Source organism: Coffea arabica, chromosome 5e, assembly GCF_036785885.1.
Source record: "Coffea arabica cultivar ET-39 chromosome 5e, Coffea Arabica ET-39 HiFi, whole genome shotgun sequence".
Lineage (NCBI taxonomy): Eukaryota > Viridiplantae > Streptophyta > Magnoliopsida > Gentianales > Rubiaceae > Coffea > Coffea arabica.
In genome coordinates, this window is record NC_092318.1 from 54,034,278 (window position 1) to 54,061,839 (window position 27,562).

General features: G+C 37.7%; 4 protein-coding genes and 1 long non-coding RNA gene across 10 annotated transcripts; all 5 read left to right on the forward strand.

The window, feature by feature from the left end:
* The first annotated feature begins 4,620 nt into the window (after nucleotides 1-4,620).
* On the forward strand, nucleotides 4,621-9,029 carry LOC113688152 (probable galactinol--sucrose galactosyltransferase 1). The gene is made up of 13 exons (XM_027205838.2): nucleotides 4,621-5,034; nucleotides 5,352-5,602; nucleotides 5,754-5,844; nucleotides 6,116-6,164; nucleotides 6,252-6,343; nucleotides 6,432-6,539; nucleotides 6,634-6,768; nucleotides 6,849-7,259; nucleotides 7,388-7,529; nucleotides 7,648-7,715; nucleotides 7,819-7,953; nucleotides 8,036-8,253; nucleotides 8,336-9,029. The coding sequence occupies exons 1-13, from the start codon at nucleotides 4,844-4,846 to the stop codon at nucleotides 8,710-8,712; spliced, it is 2,268 nt and encodes a 755-aa protein (XP_027061639.1). The 5' UTR covers nucleotides 4,621-4,843; the 3' UTR covers nucleotides 8,713-9,029.
* A 1,300-nt stretch (nucleotides 9,030-10,329) lies between these two features.
* LOC140006800 (uncharacterized) lies at nucleotides 10,330-10,934 on the forward strand. Its single transcript, XR_011814628.1, has 2 exons — nucleotides 10,330-10,467; nucleotides 10,810-10,934. It is a non-coding gene; the product is annotated as an uncharacterized lncRNA (long non-coding RNA).
* A 321-nt stretch (nucleotides 10,935-11,255) lies between these two features.
* LOC113688237 (probable amino acid permease 7) lies at nucleotides 11,256-15,979 on the forward strand. Of its 2 annotated transcripts, XM_072049403.1 has the most exons (9): nucleotides 11,256-11,328; nucleotides 11,731-11,797; nucleotides 13,069-13,243; nucleotides 13,418-13,654; nucleotides 14,152-14,245; nucleotides 14,651-14,868; nucleotides 14,943-15,076; nucleotides 15,191-15,418; nucleotides 15,540-15,979. In XM_072049403.1, the coding sequence occupies exons 3-9, from the start codon at nucleotides 13,174-13,176 to the stop codon at nucleotides 15,936-15,938; spliced, it is 1,380 nt and encodes a 459-aa protein (XP_071905504.1). In that variant the 5' UTR covers nucleotides 11,256-11,328; nucleotides 11,731-11,797; nucleotides 13,069-13,173; the 3' UTR covers nucleotides 15,939-15,979. The 2 variants fall into 2 exon arrangements, with proteins under 2 accessions (XP_071905504.1, XP_027061796.1); XM_027205995.2 differs by lacking the exons at nucleotides 11,256-11,328; nucleotides 11,731-11,797 and having other exon boundaries at nucleotides 12,803-13,243.
* A 2,889-nt stretch (nucleotides 15,980-18,868) lies between these two features.
* On the forward strand, nucleotides 18,869-22,657 carry LOC113743780 (probable amino acid permease 7). Its single transcript, XM_027271878.2, has 7 exons — nucleotides 18,869-19,081; nucleotides 19,201-19,452; nucleotides 20,518-20,611; nucleotides 21,123-21,337; nucleotides 21,448-21,581; nucleotides 21,665-21,892; nucleotides 22,059-22,657. The coding sequence occupies exons 1-7, from the start codon at nucleotides 18,967-18,969 to the stop codon at nucleotides 22,455-22,457; spliced, it is 1,437 nt and encodes a 478-aa protein (XP_027127679.1). The 5' UTR covers nucleotides 18,869-18,966; the 3' UTR covers nucleotides 22,458-22,657.
* Nucleotides 22,658-23,519: 862 nt separating this feature from the next.
* On the forward strand, nucleotides 23,520-27,271 carry LOC113688183 (probable amino acid permease 7). Of its 5 annotated transcripts, none has more exons than XM_027205896.2 (8): nucleotides 23,520-23,659; nucleotides 23,906-24,046; nucleotides 24,567-24,803; nucleotides 25,089-25,182; nucleotides 25,538-25,752; nucleotides 25,912-26,045; nucleotides 26,132-26,359; nucleotides 26,681-27,271. In XM_027205896.2, exons 2-8 carry the CDS (start codon nucleotides 23,923-23,925, stop codon nucleotides 27,080-27,082), a joined length of 1,434 nt encoding a protein of 477 aa, XP_027061697.1. In that variant the 5' UTR covers nucleotides 23,520-23,659; nucleotides 23,906-23,922; the 3' UTR covers nucleotides 27,083-27,271. The 5 variants fall into 5 exon arrangements, with proteins under 5 accessions (XP_027061697.1, XP_027061696.1, XP_027061695.1 ...); XM_027205895.2 differs by having other exon boundaries at nucleotides 23,556-23,809; XM_027205894.2 differs by lacking the exon at nucleotides 23,520-23,659 and adding an exon at nucleotides 23,666-23,798.
* Nucleotides 27,272-27,562: the final 291 nt, after the last annotated feature.

The window sequence follows — 27,562 nt, forward strand, 5'->3', positions numbered from 1 at the left end:
ATATTCAACAAGTTTAGAACTAAATTAGAGGGCTTACTTGAAAAATAATACTAGAATTTGGGGCAGAAGCTATAAATTATAAAGATTTTTAGGCATGTTTACAGTTTTCTATCACTCTAGGGGTCAAACCATAAAATTGACAAAACTTTGAAACCCCAAAGCTGATTTCCCTAGATCTTTCCGTTCTTTTTTCTCTCAAAATCTCATAGGCCGTCATCGTCCTCTCCATCCCGTCCTTTCTTCTCCAGAGTCCAGACGCATTCCTCCTTCTGTTTCTTTTCTTTCTTTTTTTTTTCTTTTGTCCCTTTTTCACTTCTATATCTTTGCATTTCTTTTCTATTTACCACATGAAAATCATCAACACTATTTTTTTTGTTGGGCGAATATCATCAACTCACATTAAGTTTCTTCTGTCAAATGCTGAAGCTGGGTCTGCCAAAGGAAAACGTGGCTCAATTATAAATGATTTCTAGACACAGTCTGGAAAATCATCAATTTCTCTTATTTTTTTTCTCAATTCTCTTAATTTTAACTTTAGATCTTTCAATATTTGTGTTAGAATAGCCATATGTGACTAAACCACTGCTGTTGCCGTCGAATCTGCACTCAAGGATCGATATCCATGCTGAAAATTTTGGGAGAAACATAGCAGAAATTGGATGTTAGAAAAAAAATCTGGTAAAAATAGCAGAAATTTGATGCTCAAAAAGAACCGGGTTTTCCCGGTTGTTCCAAGTTTCCGGTCAAACCCGGGTTTTGACCGAGTCTTTGTCACCCGAGTTTTTGAACAAATTCGGACCGGACATGTCTCCGGTTCCCGGTTCAACCGGTCGAACCGGTCGGTTCGATCCGAGTTTAAAAACATTGGTATGGAAAAGAAGTGAAAGTCATTCAAAAGGGAGAAAAGAGAAATAGAAAATCATTAGATAAAGAATATTAGGTTGTTTAATTATATAAGACTTTTGAACATAATTAATAAATAAGAATAGATTTGGTAGATAAAATAAGGTAGTTGAAGTAATTCTATTGATTCTTATCAGAATTAAGCATTCAGTTAGGATTTTTGTGCTGAAAAAAATACACACAAGTTTAGCATTACTTAACAAGTTCAGCAAATAGATTTTCATTTATCAAACACTCAAAACATCTGAATGTCTGAAAAAATTCAGATTCAACGCTTTTTTATGTTATCAAACAGACCCTTAGCATTCTCCCACACCAAATATGTTATGTTATACAAGGCTAGAAGGCTAACTCATGTCCAATATTTGTACAATTTCAAGCCCCTCCCCCCTTCCCCCCGCGATTAATCCTGGGTATAGTACTGTAACCTAAACCCCCGGCGTTTGAGGGAGTCTTGAAGGTTTCCTGAGTTTGATAATTTTAATGTAATAATTTTTATTATCCGAATTCTAATCTGATTTATTTTCATATTCAACCAATCAATTCAAATCTATCCAAACTTTATTACATTATTATGTTGTGTTTTTGTTTAAATTATACGATCGACACACTTATTTGTTAACAATTATTTTTACATATTTCAAATACTACTATCAAATCTAATCTATTTGCAAATTTAATAACATCTAATCTGCTCTCAAATTCAACAAAGCAGTTAAATTCTATCAAATTAATTTTATTACTTTAAATATTATGTTAATTGTTGAGCTCTTCTTAATCTATCTATCTATCTAACTAACTTATCACCTTTTTCACCTGCTCTCCACAGCTTCTCAATTTATCTATTCTAAACTCATCACTTAACATTCTCCAAAGCCAAACAAACATGTTATGTTACACAAGGTAAACATGTCCAATTCTTGTATAATTGTAACATCCGAATTCTAATTTAATAATTTTCATTATCCAAATTATATTCTAATTTACTTTCATATTCAACAGACCAATTAAATTCTGTCCAAACTTGCTGCTGGAAGTATTAAAACTTGGAAGGATGATGCATCTACACCTCCATCAACAAAATATGATTTGGGGAGTATAGCATTTGGTATGTGCAACGTGATATTGGTAAAGGTGCAGCATCCTTCCTTCTCTTGAAATAGGGCGGCAAATACAAAGCATTGGAGTAAGTAGATTTTTTTTTTCCTTTTCACAAAGAATGCAGCAAAGATCGTGGAATGCGGCAAATACAAGTCCAAGTTTATCTTATGCCCGCAATTCAGGAACAGTGGAATGGGTTTCAATAAGCCTTAAGACTGCTCGAAATAGATGTACAATCTCACGTTTCATTTCAAGCTCACTTTTTTCAAAGTACCTCTTAATCAACACCGTGGCAGCCAATTAGCAATAACGTGAGCATCAACGCCTCAAAAATAAAAATTCTTGCAAGATAGAGAGTCAAGCGTCATTGAGGCATCGCATCAATTGGTAATCAGACATTTACGCGATGGGACTCGGGGCAGGGACGGTTGCAGGTGCAACCGTCCCTGTCAATTGTAGTCATTATCAACTGGCTGTAACTTTCTTTGTACATCGTGTAACTTTTTTTTCACAGGATGTATTTTCACAACAGATAGTGGTGGGCCCCACACTTGGCGCGGAAATCGAGTTACATGGTGTAATCTCAACCGCACAAAATTGTGAGGGCCAATCTTGGCCCTCAACCGTGCAGGGATGTTCATACTGAGCAGAACCTCTTCTTCAGTAGAACTGTTGAGTGTCTTGTGAACACGAACACTCAAGCAAACTCAGGTGTTATGTTTTTGACAAAAATGTTACTATTAATTTGAAAGAAGTGTTTCAATATGCGAAAAATTTTGCGTATATTAGATAGGAAGCACCAGCTAGGGACCCAAAAAAAAAATTAAAAGAGAGATGGTGGACTAGGGATCTACTGTATTTGAATTGCTATTTTTTAAGGAAAAAAATTTAATATTTTCTTTAAATATATTTTTTAAACATATTTTATATCTCATATATATCAAATTGTTACAGTACATTTTTTCTAATAAAAATAGCAATCCAAATATATTAACATATAGAATGAATTGCTTATCATCATCAGTATCAATTAATCATAGAAATTGCGAAATCCTATTAGTATGGAAGCTGTAATTACGTAGCGTGCACGATCTGACGTGGCGACACGCATTGCTGGTTCTTGGCAGCCGCCGCCAAGCTATATTGGATGGGAGCAAGAAATGCATCATGAACGTCGTAATTGAAATATTTTCAAAAGGAATTTCCACGTCACCTTGACTTGGCTTCCCTGTTTACACCTCATGTCGTGTCACATCTCACTAATTTCAGCTGCAATTTCGGTTCCACCGTAAAATCTTCTGTTCCAACATTAATATTATCGACTTTAATTTCCTTAATACTACTATTAGAGAGTAGTAGTATAGCACAAATCAGACCAGATCCTCTGTTCATTATATTTATCTATTTTTTTTGTTCAATATAAAATTAAGTAATTTTATTTACTAATACTGTTGATGTGGCATATAATATTGAATGCATATTTAGCGGGTATTTGGTAAATGGATTTTAAATTCAATAATATTCTAATTGTATCTGTAGTTTTCTACTTTGGAATTTTATACCGCATGATTCAGATGAGATTAGGCAAGCATTTGAAGACGAGATCCTTGAATTTGTCAGAGTTGTAGTTACGTGCAATCATGTTGATTAAAAAAGTAGGCCGTCCATGTTAAAATTGAATTTGAAACCCATTTATCAAACATCTTCTAAATATGCATTCAATGTTACGTGTCATATCAACAGTATTAATAAGTAGAACTACTTAATTTTGTATTTGACAGAAAAAGTAATAGTATTAATAAGTAGAACTACTTAATTTTGTATTTGACAGAAAAAGTGGACAGATAGAATGGACGGAGTATACCGTCTGATTTCTGACCGGTGCATCCAACAAAATGACGATCAATCCCTGTGGATTATGGACAGGTGTCCGGTACCATACGAGCTTGTCGAAAGTCTTCCACCTACCTACCCACCGGACTAGCTTTTAATCTTGGCCCCCGTGAATGAATCTCAAGAATTTTTTCCGCATTCCAATCGAGTTCCAGTTCATGCTGATGCAGCCACCTTTGGATTGCGTCAACAACATCAACAAACCTCATTAATTCATCACAGCCATCATCAATGGGGCCCAAGAAAAAAAGGACCACCCCACAACAAGGCTACAGTCTTTCATGAATTTGATGACTTTTTTCTGGCAATCCCGTTTAATTTCTCACCGAACTGATTATTGGAATGTCTCTCACTATTTGATTAGTACGTACTATGATTATGCACATACGACCTGATACTGGTTTAAAAAGAAAAAAGAAAAAAAGACTCGCTATTACACATATAAATCACATTTGTATATTTATTGTATGAACATGTTGAAATCTGCAATGGTTTACTGCTTGAAAAGTAAAGATATTTGTTGATTGACCAAGATACAAGGCTAATAACAAAAACTAGATAAAAGTGTGAGATGACGCCAAATGAGACCAGTGGGGTTTGCACAGGATCACGGGGCTACCTACGGAAGAGTGCACAGATCTCCTGTCAGCACCCATATGGATTATTCCCACAGAATCTAATGCTTTGTTACTATAAATACCCTCCAGCAATCATGACATGAATAGGCAATCCCAGTATTTGACTGGGACAATCAAATCTACATTCTTAGTTGATACTGCTACTCTGATACTACGTTTTCGCTCTAGATTTGCTTCTTTTTTTCATATATTTGGTTTTTGTAGAGTGGTGGGACTTTGATTTTGCTTCAGCATTTTTTTTTTTGTGTCTGAATTTTTTTTTTTTGAAATAGTACTTGTTCATTTTAGCTTAAGAGGAAGCTTAGAAAATGACCGTAGGTGCTGGAATAAGCGTGGCTGATGGGAAGTTGAATGTGCTGGGGAGCTGCATTCTCAGCGATATTCATGACAATGTCATTGTGACACCGGCAACTGGCGAGAGCTTCATCAATGGCGCTTTTATTGGCATTCAATCCGATCACAAAGCCAGCCGTAGCGTCTTCCCTGTTGGCAAACTCCAGTATGTTCTCTAATTTTTTACTAATCATTAATGAGCAAATTCTTGGAAAAATCACTTTTTATCGTAATATCACACATCACTCACAATACACAGAATGATTGGTGTGTTCTCAACCGGATAAGGCGCCAGTCTCACCACAAATTGAACTTTTTTCCTATCATGTTTCTTGCTCGCTTTCCTTCATTTTTTTCGTGGGATTCTTAGCTCACAGAGGTGAACCTTGCTTTATTTAGGTTTTTGGGTGAAAGGGGAGGTGTGGATCTCGTATAAAAATTTTATTTGCATGTGTAGTGATGTTTGGGTGGTTTGTCTTACAGGGGGTTGCGTTTCATGTGTGTTTTCCGGTTTAAGATGTGGTGGATGACTCAGAGAATGGGGACAGCTGGCCAAGAAATACCATTTGAGACACAATTCTTGATTGTTGAGGGTCAAGAGGGCTCCCATTTTGGTGAAGATGGCGGTGGCCAGTCCGCAACATACGTTGTTTTCTTGCCTATTCTAGAAGGTGATTTCAGGGCTGTTCTTCAGGGGAATGCCAACGATGAGTTGGAGATCTGCTTAGAAAGCGGTATGGACTTTGCACTGGATTACCTCCCATTTTGTTTCCTACTGTTTTGTAGTCGTTTGTATCTTGAAAGCAAATAATGTAAAGCTAACTTTTCTCCCCCTTTTTTTCAAATTTTTTTTATATTCGGGTTCTTACTTTGCACTAAATTCAGGTGATCCTGCTGTCCAAGAATTTGAGGGAAGCCATTTAGTTTTCGTGGCTGCTGGATCAGACCCATTTGATGTTATCACTAATGCAGTCAAGTATGCTCTACCATCTTTGTGTTGTTCTATTATTGCGTTTGCTGATTCTTCCACGGAGATATCACTCGATGTCTTGCTCTAAAGTTTCGTTTTGGCAGGCTAGTTTTTTCTGTTCTCAAGTTATGGTCTAGAATCTTGGCATAAATCTTGTTCTGCTTGTTTCTGCTAAAAACTGAAGTTTGGGAACATATATGTAGATCTAACTTCTAAGCCATAGCTGCATGTCTGTCCAGAAATTCTAACCGACTTCTTGGTGAATATACGTGTATAGGAGTGTGGAGAGACACCTACAGACTTTTTCTCATCGTGATAGGAAGAAGGTATTAACATAACATCTGTTGTCAAGGAGTATTATGATGCTGTTTGCTATTTGATGCATCTCCTTAATATGTTCCTTTCGTCATCAGATGCCGGACATGTTAAATTGGTTTGGGTGGTGTACGTGGGATGCTTTCTACACTGATGTTACTTCAGAGGGAGTTAAGCAAGGTTTAGAGAGGTATCTTAACAAAAACCAATCTAGACATCTAATCTGCTGCAAATGGACTTAGTATGACATGTTGATGATCAACAGCATTTTCTTGCAGTTTGGAGAAAGGTGGGATTCCCCCAAAGTTTATCATCATTGACGATGGATGGCAATCTGTTGGGATGGATCCTACTAGTTTTGAATTCAAAGCTAACAATGCGGCTAAGTGAGTGCTCAAAGTGAAAACCGTATTTTATTAGTAAATTTGCGAGATTCAATCAACCAAGCTGAATATTTGCAATTCCTGTTTCTCTCTTCAGTTTTGCAAATAGGCTAACTCATATCAAAGAGAACCACAAATTCCAAAAGAATGGCAAGGAGGGTCACAGATTGGAAGATCCTGCCATGGGACTTCGCCATCTCGTCACAGAAATTAAAGATGCATATGCTCTGAAGTATGAAGTCTTTCGTTCTGTCCCCTCTGTACTTTACTTCATAGGCACTTGTTAACTCAGGTACCATGATGCCCTTGTAGGTATGCTTATGTCTGGCATGCAATCACTGGGTATTGGGGTGGTGTGAGGCCTGGTGTCACTGAGATGGATCACTATGAATCTCAGATGGCTTATCCGATTTCCTCTCCAGGGGTTCAATCAAATGAAGCCTGTGATGCTCTGGATTGCATTGCCAAAAATGGGCTAGGCCTTGTGAACCCTGAGAAAGTGTTCAACTTTTATAATGAGCTGCACTCATATCTCGCCTCTGCTGGCATCGATGGGGTTAAAGTTGATGTTCAGAACATCCTCGAAACCCTTGGAGCAGGCCATGGTGGAAGAATCAGACTAGCAAGGAAGTACCATCAAGCATTAGAGGCTTCAATTTCTCGGAATTTTCCCGATAATGGAATTATTTCTTGTATGAGTCACAACACAGACGGTTTGTACAGGTAAAAGTAATCTTCCATTTCCCATTTTTGACTTTGGGTACTTGCAGTACTTCACTGAGTCTGACGCGACGCAAAGGGTACACACGGGAGACAATGATCTGATATGAGATTATTTTGGATGCTTGTAGTGCCAAGAGAAGTGCAGTAGTTAGAGCATCAGATGATTTTTGGCCAAGAGATCCTGCCTCCCACACAATTCACATAGCATCAGTTGCTTATAACACCGTCTTCCTGGGCGAGTTCATGCAGCCAGATTGGGATATGTTTCACGTAAGCCTTTGATTACAGAAGTCCCATGTCGGTTAGGATAGCTTGAATTTTTCTCAGATTTCTGTAACTTCGATTGCTGAACTTCATTTGTCATACTACTACTACTACTACAATTTAGAGCTTGCACCCAATGGCTGAATACCATGGAGCAGCACGGGCAGTTGGAGGTTGTGCTATTTATGTCAGGTGGCGTGCTACTCCTCTAATCTAATATATGATTGATGCTACGCTACAAAATTATTAATGTGGTGACACGCTCTGATGTCGAACGATTCTTTATAATATTCAGTGACAAGCCCGGGCAGCATGACTTCAATCTCTTGAGGAAGCTCGTGCTTCCTGATGGTTCCATCCTGAGGGCTAAACTTCCAGGAAGGCCGACGAGGGATTGCCTGTTTTCAGATCCTGCTAGAGACGGAAAAAGGTTGAGTTTTGCTTTGTTTGGTGCTTCCCTTCATTTTTGAAGTTGTTGTAATCGCTAATAACGCCTTGTGACATATTTGCAGTTTACTAAAGATTTGGAATCTCAATGATTTGAATGGAGTGATTGGAGTGTTCAACTGTCAAGGGGCTAGATGGTGTAGAATTGGAAAGAGAAACCTCATTCACGACGAACGACCGGATACAATAACTGGAACCGTTCGGGCTAATGATGTGGACTACTTACCAAGAATTGCTCCTGATGGATGGAGAGGCGATGCTGTTGTCTATTCTCATATTCATGGTGGAACTGAAACACGCGCCCGCCCTTTTTCATCAAAGGCTTAGTTGAATTTTTCTTTAATTTGCTTTGTTATCTACTGCAGGAAATCTAGTCTACCTTCCAAGCAATGCTGCTCTGCCAATTACACTGATGGCACGGGAGTACGAGGTTTTCACGGTTGTTCCTGTCAAGGAAACATCAAATGGTTCTCGATTCGCTCCTATAGGCCTCATCAGGATGTTCAATTCAGGTGGAGCGGTCAAAGAAGTAGGTTATGAAAAGGTTGATGCGGGGAACATACGCATCAAAACACGGGGATGTGGTACTTTTGGAGCCTATTCATCAGTCAGACCCAAAAGAATCACAGTTGACACAGAGGAAGTCCAGTTTCATTTTGAAGAAGCCTCTGGATTGGTAACCCTCGATCTCTCAGTCCCAGAGAGAGAGTTGTACCTCTGGACCATCAACATTGAAGTCTAAACAATTAGTTACAGCATTGAAGGCCGGGCCCCATTAATTTAGAACTCTGTAAACCTCCTTTAACACAACTACTATTTCGTTGCAACGGTAAAAGATGGCATGCCCAAAAATCAGCGGATGGTTTTGGATTGGATAGGCTCTATATGTTTCGCAAACCCATCATCTCGAAGAACCTTTTGCTTCATACTCCTAGATTTTTTACCATTTCATCTTATGAACGAGACAAAGATATTCCATAACGAAAATAATGTTGGAATGTATGCCCTAAAACAATGTATTTGTTTTTATATTATACATTCCTTATTATATGTTTTGTATTTTAATAACTTCTTATTTATCTGTTAAATACTCTATTAGATACAACCGATAAAGTCCTTATAATATTACTAATGTGATGATAGTCACAAGAGTTGGTGACTATGAGATATCAATCACATTTATAGTAATATTATTAAAATTCCCTAGTTTTTGTACTAATGAAATAGGACGTCTTTAGTACGGTAAAACTAGTACACAGTTAGCCTCTAATTAATGTAATTAGTGGTTGTTCTCATCAACTATGGTATGAAGATACTTAGGCTAATGTATAGATGATTTGAAAAGTACAAATGCATTGGAGTGATCCGTTTAGAGATCCCGTCAGGATATCTATCTAGTGCCAATGGTGTATCTCTAGTGAAAAATTGTGTAAGTGATCCTACGACTTGAGATCACCATAGTATCTTGAGTGTGAATCGCTACATTTTGACTCTATTTACTTGTTACTCTTCGTGAGTACCTTAAAGTGTAGAAGTTGGATGTAGTGTGAAGCACGTAAAGAAAATGGGTGATCAAGATAGGATTTACCACTCTGATAGAAGGAGTTGATATCCGGATGGCCACTAGTGAGAAATTAACCCTAAAGTCGACTATTAGGTAAATTGAAGAATGTCTTCAATTTAACCTAATTAAGGGTAAATTTCGGGAACTAGAAAATTTAATTAGTCATCAGGGAATTGACACTTATTCCTTATTCCTGACTAATTGGATTTCTTTGGTGAAAGGATAATAATTACACGGTAATTTTTCACGGAAAGGTTAGGTCAAATTCCCTTGACTAATTCCGAATAATTGGGCAATCACGATGTGTTGCTAGACACCGCTCGTGATTTATAATTATGGATTAATTATATATTATAAGTTATGATAAAATAAAGTCGTTTATTTTATCTAATTATTAAACCATAATTATTACCAATGTATTCGGGACCTATTGGGTCACACGCAATAGAGATTTAATCCTGGATTGAAACTATGTGTATTATAGGGGTTTAATTTTAAAAGAAAATTAATCCCAGGCCTTTTTGAGCAGATAAGAGTAAATGGTTATCTCTTATCTATCAGATAATGATAGATAGAGTCTTGTGTGATGAGAAGTCTTATGGTTTTGATTTTGAATCAGACAAGAAGACTTATCATTCTATATCATCATATATCTCTCTCATCATAGATCTCTCTGGTTTTTCCAATTGTGGTTTTGGGGATTGAGATACAGATACTAAAGAAAAAAGGTTTTGTGATTGTCACACACAAAAGAGAGAAAAATATACGTTTGAAAAGAGTAAAAAAGGCTAGCACCTTTTTCTCTTCAATACATAGTTCGTGAGACGATCCAGGGTTGCTCTAGCGTGGATATCAGTAGAGGCAGGACGATTGGACTGCTCAAGGGCTGACCATCCTCAAACAACGCTGCAGGGAGACGCCGCTTGGATTAAGGTAATCCTAAAACCCTACTTCTTGTACATCATACGTAAAATTTAGGGTGATTCCTGGATGGTTTTAGGGAAAATTTTTTATTTTTCCGCTGCGTAGTGTCCCTAAAACCCAACAAATAAATGATAGAGTAATTCCTTGGACTCGATCATCTTATCATCTACAGCAAAACTTAAGTTATGGGGCTCGACCCTGATCTTAGGAGAAGCAGGAGCAGGGATCATAGTGGGCGGAGCGCTTTTGGGCATGATGGGATTTAGCTTCGTAGCAACTTTTGACTTTGCTTCTTGTAGCTTCTCCGTTGGGTTTGTGCAATACATATTATTGATCCAACTTCACTTGCAGGCCCAAATATTTTCTAGTTGAATTCTTGCACTTGATGCTAAAATCTGAAGGAACAAATTAACAAGCAATTGTTTGCGGTGACGGTTGAATGAGCAGTACTTTTCTTGATCCACTGAAATACGCAAGTTGAATCATGCTATTCAACATCGCCAACTTCAACTTTGCTAACCTCAACATCTTTATTACATGTACATACTAATATGTCGGGAATCTTTTTAGGGATGATTCAAATGAGCATCTGAAAGTGATACTCATGACTACGGTACTATCCTATAAAGCTATCCTCATTCATGACTAGTTTATTATGCATGCAAAGAGATCTTTTTTGAATTGAATATGCTTTTTTGTGGGTTATCATCACAAAATTGCAGAAATACAACAGACGACAACAAAATTAATTAGTCGCGGACTGATACGCAAAAGGATACACACAGACAGCTAGTGCAGTGACCTGACATCCATCGTCACTCATCAGCCTGCTGCCCTTCGTCCATGTTCGACAATAGTACTACTTACTAGGTAAAACTGTTCATTTCTTTTGTCATAGCAGTAGTTTCTACTGGCCGTTGTCATTATTCTTCAATTATTTTTTGCATTTTTACTCTTTCAGTCAGTTGTACTGCTCATTTGGATCGTGGGTCCTTTTCTTGCCTCTCTTTTTTTTTTTGGGTCGAAAAGTTCCTATAGGCATTTACATCTACCTTTTCATCATGATTTAAGTAGTTCTGGAAATTTGTTGGTTTTAATTTTTCTTGCTAACATATTATTTATATTCGTTTCCTTTAAAGTTGAAACTTTCATCTTTTTTTTATTGTCCGGATTCTTCTTGTCTTGGACATACATAGCTATGAAATACTACTACCAAAAGACACGACGGTTCCTTCATTTTTTAATAATAATAGTTGGCTACGCCATATTCAGACAAGGAAAGGAGCAGTCAGCAGAGAACAGAACACTTGGCACGCATACGCATATATCAAGTCAAGTGGTGAGGATTCGTTTCGTTTTTCGTTTTTCGTTTTTATCCTCTCTCCATTTCTTCTTCCATAAATTGTTGGTCAATGAAACAAACCCCCCGCCAGCCACTGGTCCCCCAATCGCATCCGTTTGGCGTCCAGACGACACGACACTTGAAAAAAGAGTCCAAAACAAAGGGAGCCATGCCAGTTTCTGAGTCGTCCGGACGACTGAAAAGTCGCAAATGCAGCAGCGAATATAGGAATTAGACAGACAGGCTAATGCAATAAAAATATGTCAGATTCAACGACTGTGAGAGAATTGATTTGCACAAAACTACCACTAGTCAATTACGTGCCCCGCCCCAGTTGTGGGTTCTTGGTCTCCGAGTGCTCAAAGATCTTTTTAGCTGCAATTTAGGACCGCCAATTACCATGGATGGACTCGGACGAGACGAGTGTTTACTTATGCAGCAACGCTCGAGTCAAAAAGATCAATAATTTAGACGACAATGAGACGAGAAACTCTGGCTGGTTACAAGCTAATTTTGGAGAATCAAACAAATTAAATTTAGTTCACTCGTTTGGCAATCTATTTCAGTTTAGTCATCGTCAGCAAGCAAGTATATTATGGTACATATGAATTCGCAATTCTCCAACAACTTGGTTTCGAAAATCTGGCATGGCTACTGCTGCTTAAACCTCAGTTCTGCAATTTGTTCTAAGCAAGATTATTGTTAATGAATCAATTCAGCTGTATTTGTTTCGAAAATTAATAATAATAATAAATGTTGTTGGCTTCTTTTTCCCTGTAGCATTGAGCCTTCCTTTCACGACTTGTATTCTTAAAAGTCAAACTCGTAGATGGTTGGTTAAATCTAGATCTTAAATCAAAGTTAGGCAAACATAGATCTCAACAGTGTGTGGAGAGTTTTGGGGGGGAAAATAAATGCTTTAAAAAAAAAAAAATGCTTTAAACCCCCTATTAACCCGTACATAGTAGTGCAATTACTGCAAAGCAGAAAGTGCTAGATCTTAGAACAAGTTGGTGAAAATGGTCATGTCGGGACTGCGGTCCTAACCCTTAGCTCTCAGAGTTTGAAAGAAAGAGAGAAAGAAAGAAAGCGAGGTTCAACAACAGGCAGCGGCCGTCCCGTTCCAGACACAATAATATATAGAATAGGATACTAAACGCAGGAAAAATAGAGAAAAGGACTCTTGCTAGTTTGGTCAACGCGTTCTTCCAAAGATGCGATATTTGGAGATCTCTGGATTGAAATCTGATGGCGATTTGGTGCCGCAGGACAGAGAGTTGAAAAATGACATTCCCCTAAAGAGAGTAGGAGCCACTGGTATTATTAATAGGGATGACACAGAGGGCTACTACGAAGAAACAGCAGCGTTTCTCATGACCAACTCAGAACCTTTCGAGGTTGAACAATCTGCAGTTCCTGATCAGGAACCCTCCAAAAGAACAGGTAAATGATGATCTCCTGTCTAAGTTCTTGAGTTCTTTTTTGACTCAGTCATGTAGCCTGATGTTTGAAGCTGTTTCTTCCTCGTCTAGAATGAGAGTTCTGAATCTCACTGCTCCCACTTCCCACCCCCCTGTCTACTGACTTTGTTGTTTCGCAACGCATTTGCAATTGCAGGGACAGTATGGACTGCAACAGCACATGTAATAACAGGTGTGATAGGGGCAGGTGTCTTGTCACTTGCATGGAGCACTGCCCAGCTAGGCTGGATTGCAGGTCCATTGTCCATGATATTCTTTGCACTCATCACCCTTTTTTCCACTCTCATCCTCTGCGAGTGCTACTTGACTCCTGATCCCGAGAAGGGTCCAATTAGGCACCCTTCCCTCACCGGAGCGGTCAAATTCTTCTTGGGTAAGTAGTCACTAAGTTTAACATTGGCCTTGGTCCCTTGATGATGTTTCCAGAAACAATATAATATTCAGAATGAGAAAGGAGGGGCCGTTTACTTGTTGATTTATCATTCTTTTTAGTAGGAATTTAGTAATGTTTCTCTTAATTTTCCTGTACATTGAAGGAACAAACTTTCATTGGATGATGAGGATTAGTGGAATGATTTTCGGATCCCTTTTTAGTGGCCTTTTATTGCTGAAGATACTAAAGGAATCCCTGTATTTGTTACTGTCCGTTAAGAGTCCCGTGACACATCAATTTAGGGAATATAGACGCAGTTAGGCTGCACAAAGACGTATTAAGATTTAATAAATGTGTACTGTTCAATCTTTTGGTTAAAAAAATACTAATTGTCTAATAGCTTGCTCGTATCATTTACTTATGGTAAACTGTCCTTAAAGTTCACAAGTTCAGAAGAATTACCTGGTAAATATTTGACAGATTGAAATCAATTTCAGGAGAGAAGAGACAGAAGATATGTGCACTTTTTGTGCTGGAGAGCCTATATGGCACTGCTGTTGCATATACCATTACGGTAACCCAAAGTGTTAGGTGCACTTACAAGCTCTCCCACTTTTTTGATTCTGCAAACAGCTGCTATATTTGAGTTAAAATCTATTGGGGATTTTTCTTATTAATCTTAAGAGGTACTTTACTATAAGATGAAAAAGTTCTAAATTTGAGTAACTCTGAAGAAGTTTTTGCATAAGAACTTCTTCTTTTAAAAACTTTTACACACAAATGGCACTTTCTGCTTCATAAATAGCCATTGGAAAAATGAAGCAAGCTAATTAAACCAGTCGGTGATCCTACTATGCGATACTTCATGTTTAATACTCTACTATTTCCTTCTTCATTCTTATTCTAAACTGGAGACTTTGTATACGAGTTCTGGTCATACCTCCCTAATACAGAATCTTTCCTGATGTTCTTGTTCTCTTTCGACAATTTCTGCAGTGCAATAGAGAAATCCAACTGTTATCACAAAGAAGGGCACGATAGTAGTTGTGGACGTATCCATAGGAATATGCTCATGCTAATCTTTGGGGCTGTTCAGATTGTGGTGTCTCAGATACCAGATTTCCATAACATGGCATGGCTGTCTGTTGTTGCTGCTGTTATGTCCTTCACCTATGCTTTCATTGGAATGGCACTTGGCCTGGCAAAAGTCATTGGTAATACGCTCTCTTTTCGCGAGTAAAACTTCAGACTATCTTGGTACATATACTCTCAACAAAAACTTCTGCAGGAAATGGAATGGTCAAGGGCAGCATTTCTGGAGTTTCAGCAAACAGCGGAGCAGAAAAGTCATGGTTAGTGTTTCAGGGAATTGCGGACATAGCTTTTGCCTATCCCTATTCAGTTATTCTTCTGGAGATACAGGTGAGAATTCCAAACTTGGTTCATGATTTCCATAGTTTTTTTTCCGGTACCAAAAAACTTTGAGGCCCCCTAAAGATTGATTGGAGGGATTTATGAACTTTTGTTTGCATTCAGGACACCTTGAAGTCACCTCCATCTGAAGACCAGACAATGAAAAAGGCCTCCAGGATTTCAATCGTCACCACCACCATCTTTTACCTGTGCTGTGGATGCTTTGGATATGCAGCCTTTGGAGACAAAACCCCAGGAAACCTCTTGACTGGATTTGGCTTCTATGAACCTTATTGGCTTGTCGACTTCGCCAATGCTTGCATTATACTGCACCTCGTCGGGGGATATCAGGTAAATGTTTTGGTCTTTAGAGTCAAATATATAGGTAGCAAGAATCTTGTTCCGTCACTACTGTTTCAGGGCCTGCTAACGTGATGGTTTTGATTCTCTCCGTCCGTATATCCCAATCCAGATATACAGCCAAGTAATCTTTGCAATGGTGGAAAGATGGTTTGCTGCGAAGTACCCAGATAGCACACTAGGAAGGAATTTAGAGCTGAAGCTCCCTCTATGTTCCAGATTGGAGTTTAATATATTTAGGCTTGTTTTCAGAACAGCATATGTGGTTTCTGTAACTGGAATTGCAATGCTATTCCCTTACTTCAACCAAGTACTGGGGGTGTTGGGGGCCTTGAACTTTTGGTCTCTGGGGATATACTTCCCCGTGGAAATATACATGGTGCAGAAAAGCATTGGCGCTTGGACAAGAAAATGGGTTCTTCTTGAGGCTTTTAGCCTCGTTTGCTTGGTTATTTCAGTAATGGGCTTAATCGGCTCAGTTGAAGGACTGATAAGGGCGAAGTTTAGATGAGAAAAGTTTACACCGAAGTACTGGTGCATAGTTGCAGAAAACATGCCATTTTTATCTGTTTCTTTTTCTTTTTTTTAAAGATTTTCCCAATCTTTAAATATTCTTTATTCATATTAATCTTAAGTAGCAGGCACAGAGAAGGGTAGATCATCTGACAAAGAAAATCAACAATGATTATTATTAGTTAGCTGTGTCATTCATTATTACAACGAGTGATCAAATGCACACTCGATGTCTGATGTGTGTCCGATCAATAAAATTTATTGACTAAGTTGAGAAGACATAGCGAATCAAGCAAACAAGGAAAAAACCTTGACATGGGTGATGGAAATCCACAATCAGCCAGCAGGGGGGTTGTTGCATCCAACGACGGAAAGGTGAAGAAGTCACGGCAAGGGACAATCTCTGGTGCAAAAGATTGGAATGAAGGAGATGGAGTGGGTTCCTTGTGGACTTTGTAGTTTACATTTCAGTAATTTTATCCTAATAGCAATTAAAGTCCAAGTAATAAACATTATAGTCTATATAACTAGTTGGGCAATATTAGATTTAAGTGATGTGTGTAGAAGGATAAAGGAAGAAATGCCTAGTCAAGTTGAGTAGGATTTGTAGAGGAGAGCATTTGAGATAATTTTTTGCTATCAATAATACTGACTACTATAATTGATTTGAGTATTAGTTGAATATGTGTATTGAGTGAATTATGAGGGTAAATTTGAAATTTTTTTTTTTAAAAAAAAAGTGACATCGAGGGTGTTTATAACCAAAAATGTAAAATTGAGTACGGTGACTCGACTGTAAGAGGTAAAATAATACATCCGTACTATAGTGGTAGTTTGAGCACTGTATATTATCTGATAAATATATATATATATTTTTTTAAATTAAAAACCTTAAATATCATGGACAATAAGAGAGAGTTAATGGTAGGACACAAAAAATAAAAAAAAAAGCCTAATATTTGAATTGGGAACACCGATTCAATCATGTTCATGTACGCTACATCTATCGCACTGTAGTACGTTCCCACCAAGTTAAGTTCCGAGCTTCATCACACTGCCTGTCAACATCTTTAGGTTTGGGCTTTGTGTACACTAAGTAGTGGATTCTATTCCACGAGGGATTGACAACGGTTGAAGCCCAAGTCTAGCGCTTCTCTGGTTGACATCATCCCTTCCCCCACCACCGGCCCAAGACGTAGCATTTGCCATTTGATGACGATATTTGACCCTAATTCCAAAGGCGAGACAGCTCCAAGCCCAGCCTGGATCTATTTATCTATTTATTTTGTCTGACCCAAATTTAAATGATAAATCAAAACTATTTGACATGCGAATTGAATTCGATTTGATAATAATTTATTAGAATTTGATTCATCAACTAATCAAATCAATATTGAATAGCATTTTATTTTATGTTTGATAAATTTTCAAGTTCGGCTCAAGCTTGGTTTGATTAGTATAAAGTTCAATTTTATATGTAAAAATTACAAATTACTTGAGTTTGACTTGATAAAAACTCTTTTGAATTCAATTCAACAAAAAAAATAAATCAAACTTGAACAAAATTTAAAAATTTATTAAAATAATCAAACAAGTTTTAAAATTACGGTGTTCGTTTTAATTAGACTTATTTACTATCGTACTTGAACCTTGATTAGCTTGGGATTGCAGGGAGGGGGGAGACAGTTGTGGTGATATCCATTCATAATTGCAACTGACAAATCAAATCAAAATTCAAATCGTCAAACGTAAAAGGGTAGGTACGCATTGAATAATCACACTCTATGAAATCAAATCAAACCACTGGTTCAATGTGAATTTCGTACTCTATGAATTAACAAAATCAAATATCCTAATTTCACAGATGGCGTAAGAAATGCCACCAAAGAATTCAACCCATGCCTCCCACCAATTTATCACTATATGTGGTGGTCTTAATTGGACCTCTTTCGATAGAGTCTGTATTCACATCGAGTCCTCTTCCCCGATCCTTCTAGATTATACTATATTAGATTATAAAAAAGAATCTTTTCGTTACAACAAAAACAAAAAAACAGAAGGCGTAAGAAATAGCTTAATTTCGCACGCTAGTTGTTGTGTTGCGTCTCCGCATGGTGTGCCTGAGCAAATCCAATATATTCGTACCGTTTGTTTATTACAATTGAAGTTTGAACTCCGAATTCTGGAACTTAAAATTTTGGTGTTGAAAACATCAAGTCATTGAAGTTTAGGGAAAATTTTCATTTAGATGTTAAACACAAATTACCCAGCAATGTGTATTAAATGATAGACATTTATGTTATCAAACACGGAGAATTAAAAAAAATCTTAATAAACTTATTTCTAGCATTAAATATAGTAATCAAATAGGCCGTTAGATTATCAAATTTTATGCAAATAAGTCTTCAATCAAATCCTTTTACTTAATCAATTCACAATTTTTTCCCTTCTTGCACAAGTTGCAACTTAAATGACACCTTTATTTTATTATTATTCTTTTTAACTCTTTTTTTTTAAAAAAAAAAACTTAACGTTAATTTCCACCATTCACTCTTTACAGGAGTTAGGAGTCAAATTCATTAGCGCAACAGGGTTGGCCTTGTTTGGACTTGTTACGTTTTTCGTAAACACATTTTTCAATCACCATTTTATTTCATATATATCAAATCGTTACAGTAATTTTGCTAAAATAACCCAGAAAAATGCAATCAAACAAGGTGATATACCGTGTTCGTGCGAAGCCTCTCCCCAGTCCCAATAAACAATTGCTCCATTATTAGAGACTGGAGGAAAATTAAACGAACGTAAACAAGAAAAGGACCTTAGCTTACGTCTCACTCCACAATTTACAACACTTCTCTCCTAATTTTTATTTTATTTTATTTTTATGAATATGTTGGGGCACCTATAAAAATGAGCATTTGAAAAGCTGCAGATTGCACATGGCTTTTTCATTCCGCGTGGCCGAAGGAAAGAAAATTAATCCAAGTGTACGTCTACCATCCTCCAGGCTCTAGGCTAGCCATATGGGTATTACTACTGCAAGTGAAGCACAAGAAGAGCATCAAGAGACAGCATGTCTCCTTACAAATTCTGATTCATCCGATGTCGATAGCTCTCGGGAACTCTCTAAAAGAACAGGTAATATTTGTGGTTGATGATGATAAGAGAGTGAACAAGAAAGTTGACTGGTTGGTAAATCAATCTTTGGATGATGAAAATGTAATACTAAATATTTGTGGGTGTGGAATGAACTGAAGGGACGCTGTGGACTGCAACGGCGCACATAATAACGGGAGTAATAGGGGCAGGAGTGCTGTCTCTTGCATGGAGCACAGCCCAGCTGGGATGGATTGCAGGTCCGCTCTCCATCATCATCTTTGCTCTCATCACCCTTCTTTCCACCCTCTTCCTCTGCGACTGCTACACCCCCACCTCCCCCGATGCTGATGCTGAATTTGGTCGTCCTATCAGAATTCCTTCCCTCACTGAAGCCGTCAAATTCTACTTGGGTAAAACTACTAATATTTCAGCAGCATTAATCGTCATAATACTAGCTCTTTCGTACATGCTTACTCCTTCTGATCGAGATGGCAGCATGATTTCCCCATTTGCCTCCTAAAAATATGGAGACAGAAAAGTTATAATAATAATAATACGAATTATACATTAAAGGGGTCGCTTTCTTGATTTTTATTTTAACTGGTGGGATTCTGATCTTGTTGACAACTAATTTCTTTGCCATGTAGATTGCATTATGTATAAGAATATGACGCTTGTATGTATTAATCTTGGAATTGCTTCTACGTTACACGTTGTACACCTGAGAAGCCACCATGAATCTTTGCTGTGTATTTTGTTCTCGGCATTCCCAAAAATATTGGGAGGGTGTGTAGTAGTACTGTGTAGCCTGCCGACTGTTAAAGGCAATGTATGCTAGTCAGTTGTTCCAACTTCCAACTTCCATATACCAAAAACCAGTGACCTAACATTTATTTGACGCGAGTACAAAACAACCCGCTGCAGAATGAGTGTATTACTAGAAAAATGTGTTTTATGTATGGGAAAAAAAAAAAAAAAAGAAGTCAAAAGAGTTGAAGAGCAAATTAAGAGTTGCTAATAGATATGGCGCGTAGCGTAGGTACGAGCATGACATCATGAATGAAGTTTGATTCCTTTGTAGTCTGATGATGGTAGTTTACTCGAGTTTCATCCCATAGGCCATAGGTGGGGGGAGCATGAGCATATGCATATGCGGCAGACCGCGTCAATGGTTGAAAGATTTGTCCATTTTTGTTATGGTTTTTTCCATCAATAAAACTACTACATATGTCATTGAAGTAAGAAAAGAAAATCCAGAAATGGGTACTATCGAGAATCAATCAACTAATTTGTTGTACTTTCATTCAATTTTTTGAGGATTCCGACTTATAGTTATGGCTTCCTCGTACTATTTATTTGACGTGGAATATTTTGCTATGAAGTTTAAATATCTGTTTCTAGGCCCTTCAATCAAAGATTGATTAGACTAATTACTAACTCCAAGTTTTAAGTGGGTGGATCGAAATGTGATTCAGGAGAGAAGAGGCGACGGATATGTGTACTTTTCGCGGTAGAGAGTTTATGTGGCTCTGGTATTGCATATACCATCACGGCAACTGAAAGTGTTAGGTAAGGTAGGTGTACACACGCAGTTGTATGCTCTAGTCTACAACTACAATTCAACGTAAATCTTTGGACCTTTTCTCATTCAGTTTATGATTTGGTTTTGTTGCTCTCTAAGTTTATGCATGAAATTCAAATTGAAGAGAACTGATTTTACCTTGCCCGAAAGGAGATTTTGTCAACAAAAAAAAAACTCGCATACTTCAAACTTTTTTTTCTTTTGGCTATTTTCACTCTTTAATTAGAATCTTTTTTTTTTTTTTAATAGTTGGGGAAAGATGGACCTCATCCTCCCCTACTATTTAATTAGAATCTCTTTAATTAGAATCTTTGGACCTCATCCTCGAGTCGTAACTTTGGCCATAATACTAAGGCCTCCTCGGCTCTTTAAAAATTAGAATCTTTCTTCTTGGGCTGCATATTTAATTTTTTGAGCCAGGTTGGACTAATACAACGTTTGCTGCTGCTATTTTTCTACTTGGAACACAAAAAAAAAAAAAAAAAAAAAATGTTGCAGTGCAATACAGAAGTCAAACTGCTACCACAGAGAAGGGCACCATGCCAACTGCGGGCATGATAATTCTACTTTCATGCTAATGTTTGGGGCGGTTCAAATTGTAATGTCTCAGATACCAAATTTCCATAACATGACTTGGCTGTCTGTCATTGCCGCTGTTATGTCCTCCTGCTATGCTTTCATTGGATTAGCACTTGGCCTCGCAAAAGTTATTGGTAATAATCAGTGAAACCGAGTATTCTCTTTTTCGTTCCAGTGTCCTCTGGAATGTGGAAACAGTTACTACCGTGCATCGTCTTATGGAAAACTAAAACTTATATTGCAGAAAACGGGAAGTTCTTGGGCAGCATTAGTGGAGTTCCAGCTGATAGCCTGGCGGAAAAGTTATGGTCAGTTTTTCAGGCGCTTGGAGACATAGCTTTTGCCTATCCCTATTCAGTGATTGTTCTGGAGATACAGGTGGGATTTCAGAACTTGTAAGCTGCCCCAGAAAACCTTTCTTTTTTTTTATATAGACAAGGGTTCAAATTATTTGCATTCAGGACACTTTGAAGTCACCCCCACCTGAAAGCCAGACGATGAAAAGGGCCTCAACGGCTTCGATCATCATTACCACTTTCTTCTATCTCTCTTGCGGATGCTTTGGATATGCAGCATTTGGAGACAAAACGCCAGGAAACCTCTTGACAGGATTTGGCTTCTACGAGCCGTATTGGCTTGTTGACTTCGCGAACGCTTGCATTATTTTGCACCTCGTTGGAGGGTTTCAGGTATACATTTACCAGATTGCGTCGTTGACTTCCCTGACGCTTGCAATAAAGTAGTATTTTTTACCAATTATTTTGTGGGCCGGATTAAATGTTTCAATTTTCTCGGCAAACTTTCTCCTCCACAAACATGTCTGTGAAATTTTATTCCGTACGTTATCTTCTTCAGGTATACAGCCAACCTATATTTGCACTAGTTGAAAAATGGTTCAACACAAAATTCCCAGACAGTGCAAGTGCAAACAATTTGGATGTGAAGCTCCCATTTTTGCCGGCTTTTCAGTTGAATATCTTCAGGCTATGGTTCCGAACGGTGTATGTGGCATCCGTCACTGGAATAGCAATGCTATTTCCTTACTTCAATCAAGTCTTGGGATTGCTGGGAGCCTTGAACTTTTGGTCTCTGGGCATTTACTTCCCCGTGGAAATGTACATCGTGCGAAGAAATATTGGCGCTTGGACCAGAAAATGGATTGTTCTTGAGGTTTTCAGCTGCTTGTGCTTGGTCATTTCAATAGTGGGCTTGATTGGGTCAGTGCAAGGACTCATAAGTGCTAAACTAAGCTGAAAGCATACCACACTGCTAATATACTACTCCTACTAAAAAGGCCCACACCTTTTCCCCTTTGGTTCATTTATGTTTCTTCTTCTTCTTTTTTTTTTTTTTGAAATTCTGAATGTAAATTTAAAGAGCAGCATTAGGTTAGGATGAAATTGTCTGTTCTGTGACGTCATCTACCAATAATAGACAAGAAAATAGTGGATTAATTATCGCTTCTTCTGTTCTTTTCTTTTGTAAGTTTGATAGATTGATTGATTGTTATCGCACATACGTTGTGACGATATATTCAAGAGGCGATTAATTTTGTCATGTTAGAGGCTTTGGATTTCAATTTCTTTTCTCCGTTTTCGATTCTTAAACTCCACCTCTCCTCTGCTTCAAATAAATAAATAAATAAATTTAAAGTTTAATTGGTAACTAAGTATGAAGACATGAATAATTATCAATGTTAACCATACAGACATTAATTATTTTGAAAACTACTATGACCAAATTTGAAGTGTTAATTAGATACACTGTCCTCTTTTATTTTTCACTAGTAATTTAGGTATCGAATTTATTAGTTTTTAATACAATGAAACCCATCTCACTTGCAAATCAAACATATATCAAAACTCATAAAAGTCGTACTAGTACTTAATAGTGGAATTTACGATTCCAAATCCGCTTTTGACACGCTTGTGGTGGGGCTGGCTTTTTCATTTTTTGCACGCCAAAAAACTCTTTTCTTCCACGTTGATAATAACCCATAACGACTCTGGACAGACTATTTTGGTCTTTGGTTTGAATGGAAATTTCCAGCCTGAACATAGTTTTCCAACCCATTTTTTCCGCAAGACTATCAAATTAAAGACAAATGAAAACAGGTCCCAACTTAACCATGGAATGGTTAACAACTTACCATTTGAATAAGTAAAGATTCCCAATTAGTTACATTGACGATAACATATCCTAAAATGACACGCTTCAAGGAAAAATTAGGGCCAAAATTGGAACTTGAGTGGATTATTTTGAGCGCTTTCAAAAGGGCTAAAACTGCCAAAAAAAAAAAAAAAGGGCTAAAAGAAGGAGGAGGAAAAAATTACACCTAGTGATTGGTGGGCAATCAGCATTTGCAAATATTTATACATGCTGCTATTGCTATTATCAATGTGGTGGAGTGAGGTCAGACGTCACCGGCTGCAGAATCCATCTCTACGCTGTCTGAGGTGGGACAAGGCATTAAATAAAGGACAACCAAACCTGTGTTGTGTTAGATGCTACTGCTTTATTTGATTACTCAATTTGTGGAGCATTTCTAAATAAACTCAACTCCAATAATGGAGCATCGCAGATACAGAGGATTTGGTAGTATGATGGTAGTAGAATTAAGCAGCACCTTGTTAATTGTCCAACAATAAGGAGAAATATATTCATTGAGGATCTGATATTCGGTAGAATCTTTGCATTTACAGGCCTCAGTTACAGAATTATGGGAGGAGGAGGAGAAGATGGTGACGTAAAAGCTTCCCTCTTAGACTCAAACTTCTCTTCGGCATCAGCAGCATCCTGTACTGAATCGAAAGGGACCTCTCTCGTTCCCGCAATGAAAAACGGTAACCGCATCTCTTTCTGATCTCCGTCTTTTCTCTTCTCTTCCCTTTTCATGTAATCCAAGCCTTATTTTTAATGATGATCAGGTAATAAGGATCTTCTGGGACAACAAAACAGTGGCATCCTTCCATTTCATTTATTTTGCTAGTGACAATTTTTGCCATCACCAAAATCTGGACCATCCATAGCATTTCCATCTTTAGATCACGATGCAGTGGTTTTCAGGCCCATCCTGCTTTTAAGCACTTTACCTTTCATCCACATATAATTGGCATGATATACTTGTGGAACCCAAAAAAAAAAAAGGAATCTTTTTAGTGGGAAATCCTATTGTCGCCCTTCTTTATTGATTTACTTTGCCCAAGTCAAGGTCATTCTCATCTTCATCTTGATATAATTTTCCTGAAAGATAAATATGTACTATATGTTTTTTTTTTTATTTTAAAAATCCCCGAATTTTGTTCATCCGGGCTATTCCTATGCCCAGCTGACAAATGTGTGTTAACAACTCCAACAATTCAGGAAATGTATGGACTGCTTTGGCGCATATAATAACAGGAGTAATAGGGTCAGGGGTACTGTCACTAGCATGGAGCATGTCAAGACTAGGGTGGATCGCAGGTCCTCTGACGATGCTCTGTTTTGCATCGGTCACCTTCATTTCGGCATCTCTTCTCCGAAATTGCTATAATTCTCCTGATCCTGAGTTTGGTCCAAACACAAATGCCTCCTTCCTTGACGCTGTTCAAAGGATTTTAGGTAAGAAGTCCACTGGGTTGTCATGGAGCCCAAAAACACTACCGTCTGTTGTGTACTTCTAATGTTTTGCCAATTTTCACGTTTTTATGATTATAGTAAATTTTGGATTCTTCTGCGATTGGTTTCGTTCTTTCCTGCATTAAACAGGATTCTTCGACTTCTTGCATGATGAGGTTCGACATAGTCTCATGACGAACTGACTCTTGTTGTTTTTTTTTTTTTTTTTAACTTGAAAATAAAGTGAAGTTAGTAGTAATAAAAGTGCATGCTCCACTTGTATCTCAGGGAAAATGAATGGAAGGATTTGTGGAGTAGTAGTTGTTATAAATTTCATCAAGGTTGGAATTGTCTATACAATAACAGCTGCTATAAGCATCAGGTATTTCATCACATCCATCAATAATTCCTTTAACTAGAAAATCCATCTGGCTTGATGATTCTCACCTTTTTTTTTTTTTTTGATTTGTTAGAACCACTTTAATAGAGAATGCACAGCAGATTTTCAGTGTCTTTAAAATTAGAATCGTCACACACCATGAGTTTTACTTGACAATTGTCCTGGCCTATCATGATCAATAGGACAATTTGTTACGCTAAACCATAAAGCACCTAAGCAGTGCAGTACAGGAGAATTTGGATGATCTCTAAATTGTTCTTCGGTCATGCCCAGACAAGAGCCTTTAGTTTTGTAAAGACCGATGACTGTCATATGAGCATTCTTTCAATTGATGCAGGGCAATTCTGAAATCAAACTGTTACCATAACCAAGGACATGAAGCTTCCTGTGATTACAAGACTTCTACTTACATGCTTTTATTTGGGGTGATCCAAATTTTAGTATCACAGATACCTGAATTCCGGAATATGAAGTGGCTTTCTGCTGTTGCAGCCATCATGTCCTTCACATACTCTTTGATTGGTTCTGGACTTGGCTTAGCCAAAATAATAGGTACATCCTGAACGTGCTACTTCTTTCATCGCCATAATATTATTGTCTGAGGAAACGAGGAAATAATAAATTATAAAGTTTCTTTCTAGCATCTTAACCGAACGGCTACAGGAGATGAAGCCCCCAAAGAAAATTGACTTTCTTAACTTAGAATTGCAGAGAATGGAGAAGTAAAAGGCAGCATAGGAGGCGTTCCTACTTCTACTGCTGCTGAAAAAATATGGTTGGTTTCTCAAGCACTTGGGGACATTGCTTTTGCCTTTCCCTTCTCTCTTTATTTTCTGGAGATACAGGTGCAGACACTTAACTACCATGTGGAGCTAATTTGCTTGAAAGAATTATTATGGTAATACGGGTACATATATGAAACTTCTTTCAGGACACTTTAAAATCACCTCCATCAGAGAAGGCCACAATGAAGAAGGCATCTATTAGTGCCGTCTGCATTACAACCTTTTTTTACCTTTGCTGTGGAGGGTTTGGGTATGCAGCTTTTGGGAATTCCACTCCAGGAAATCTTTTGACAGGATTTGGTTTCTATGAGCCGTATTGGCTCATAGATTTCGCTAATGCTTGCATTGTTCTTCATCTCGTTGGAGGATATCAGGTACCAGCACCACTCTCTGTTAACAATTCTGTTTGCCACTCTAGGATTTCTTGTACAACTGGTATATGTTTGGAGTCACTTCACGTTGAATATCAACTCATATTAACAGTTGCTTCACATGCTTCATTCGCTTTTTCCCTAGCATGCATGTGACCTCAATACATGATAAAATTAACTCATGAAACTTCTTAATAAAAAAACATTCAGCAAGTTGCTGCAAACGAGATGTGCCTTCCCCTTTTTTGTTTGTTTGTCTCTTTGCTCCTAATCATCATCATAAATTCTTATACTACAACTTCTCAAGAGCTTTTGCTTCTTCAGATATTCAGTCAGACACTATTCGGTACTGTTGAAAGAAGATTAGCCAGGCAATTTCCCGGGAGTGGAATTGTGCATGATAACTATAGCTTCAAACTCCCTGCAATGCCAGCACTGCGACTGAATGTCCTCAGGATCTGTTTCCGTACTACATACGTCATATGCATTACAGCAATTGCAATGATCTTCCCTTACTTTAACGAAGTTGTGGGAGTGGCTGGAGCCATTAACTTTTGGCCCATTGTCGTGTATTTCCCGGTTGAGATGTACATAATGCAAAAAAATATAGAATCATGGACACCCAAAGCTGTTATTCTGCGAACCTATAGTATTATGTGCCTTGTGGTGATAGTGTTTGCATTTATTGGCTCTGTCAAAGCCCTCATAAGTGCAAGGTTCAGGTAGTAATATTGTTGACCCAAAAAAAAAAAAAATTTAAACCAAGCTAATTAGAATTTTAATAGTTTTAGAAGTTGATTTGTTATTTGGTAACTAGATTAGAATTTGTCTCAAAGTTGTGTTTGGTATTGGAAATTGTAATGGTGATGTGAGCAAATATATTTGGGCAAATAATCTCTTGTCCAACTTTTGTTATTGAGAGACTTGTGATGTTTGAGTTATAAAATTATTTCCTCTCCAGCATATAAAATTCTTTTCATTCCTATTATTTTGCTCATTCGCCTGTAGTTTGATGGTTCAGCTGCGTGACAAAAGAATTACTATGATGCCCAGAAACTGTTCAAAGAGGGCAAGTTCGAAGAAGAGAGAAGAGTTTGCCAGTGGCTTGTTTTGGTGGTAAGCGAGCCAACGCAGTTTAGTTTAGTCGTACCTACTTGTACGGAACCAACGAACATGCAATGCAATAGCACCACCATGAATGAAGAG

Excerpts from the sequence above, each read along its gene's own strand:
- LOC113688237 (XM_027205995.2), top strand. The coding sequence starts at position 13,015 with ATGCGATATTTGGAGATCTCTGGATTGAAATCTGATGGCGATTTGGTG. Across the intron at positions 15,077-15,190 it reads TTATTCTTCTGGAGATACAG|GACACCTTGAAGTCACCTCC; the intron begins GTGAGAATTCCA and ends GTTTGCATTCAG. Across the intron at positions 15,419-15,539 it reads ACCTCGTCGGGGGATATCAG|ATATACAGCCAAGTAATCTT; the intron begins GTAAATGTTTTG and ends ATCCCAATCCAG.
- LOC113688183 (XM_027205894.2), top strand. The coding sequence starts at position 23,771 with ATGGAGCATCGCAGATACAGAGGATTTG. Across the intron at positions 23,799-23,905 it reads TCGCAGATACAGAGGATTTG|GCCTCAGTTACAGAATTATG; the intron begins GTAGTATGATGG and ends TTGCATTTACAG. Across the intron at positions 25,183-25,537 it reads ACAGCTGCTATAAGCATCAG|GGCAATTCTGAAATCAAACT; the intron begins GTATTTCATCAC and ends CAATTGATGCAG.
- LOC113688152 (XM_027205838.2), top strand. The coding sequence starts at position 4,844 with ATGACCGTAGGTGCTGGAATAAGCGTGGCTGATGGGAAGTTGAATGTG. Across the intron at positions 5,035-5,351 it reads TTCCCTGTTGGCAAACTCCA|GGGGTTGCGTTTCATGTGTG; the intron begins GTATGTTCTCTA and ends TTTGTCTTACAG. Across the intron at positions 8,254-8,335 it reads TGTCTATTCTCATATTCATG|GAAATCTAGTCTACCTTCCA; the intron begins GTGGAACTGAAA and ends TATCTACTGCAG.
- LOC113743780 (XM_027271878.2), top strand. The coding sequence starts at position 18,967 with ATGGGTATTACTACTGCAAGTGAAGCACAAGAAGAGCATCAAGAGACA. Across the intron at positions 19,082-19,200 it reads GGAACTCTCTAAAAGAACAG|GGACGCTGTGGACTGCAACG; the intron begins GTAATATTTGTG and ends AATGAACTGAAG. Across the intron at positions 21,338-21,447 it reads TGGCCTCGCAAAAGTTATTG|AAAACGGGAAGTTCTTGGGC; the intron begins GTAATAATCAGT and ends CTTATATTGCAG.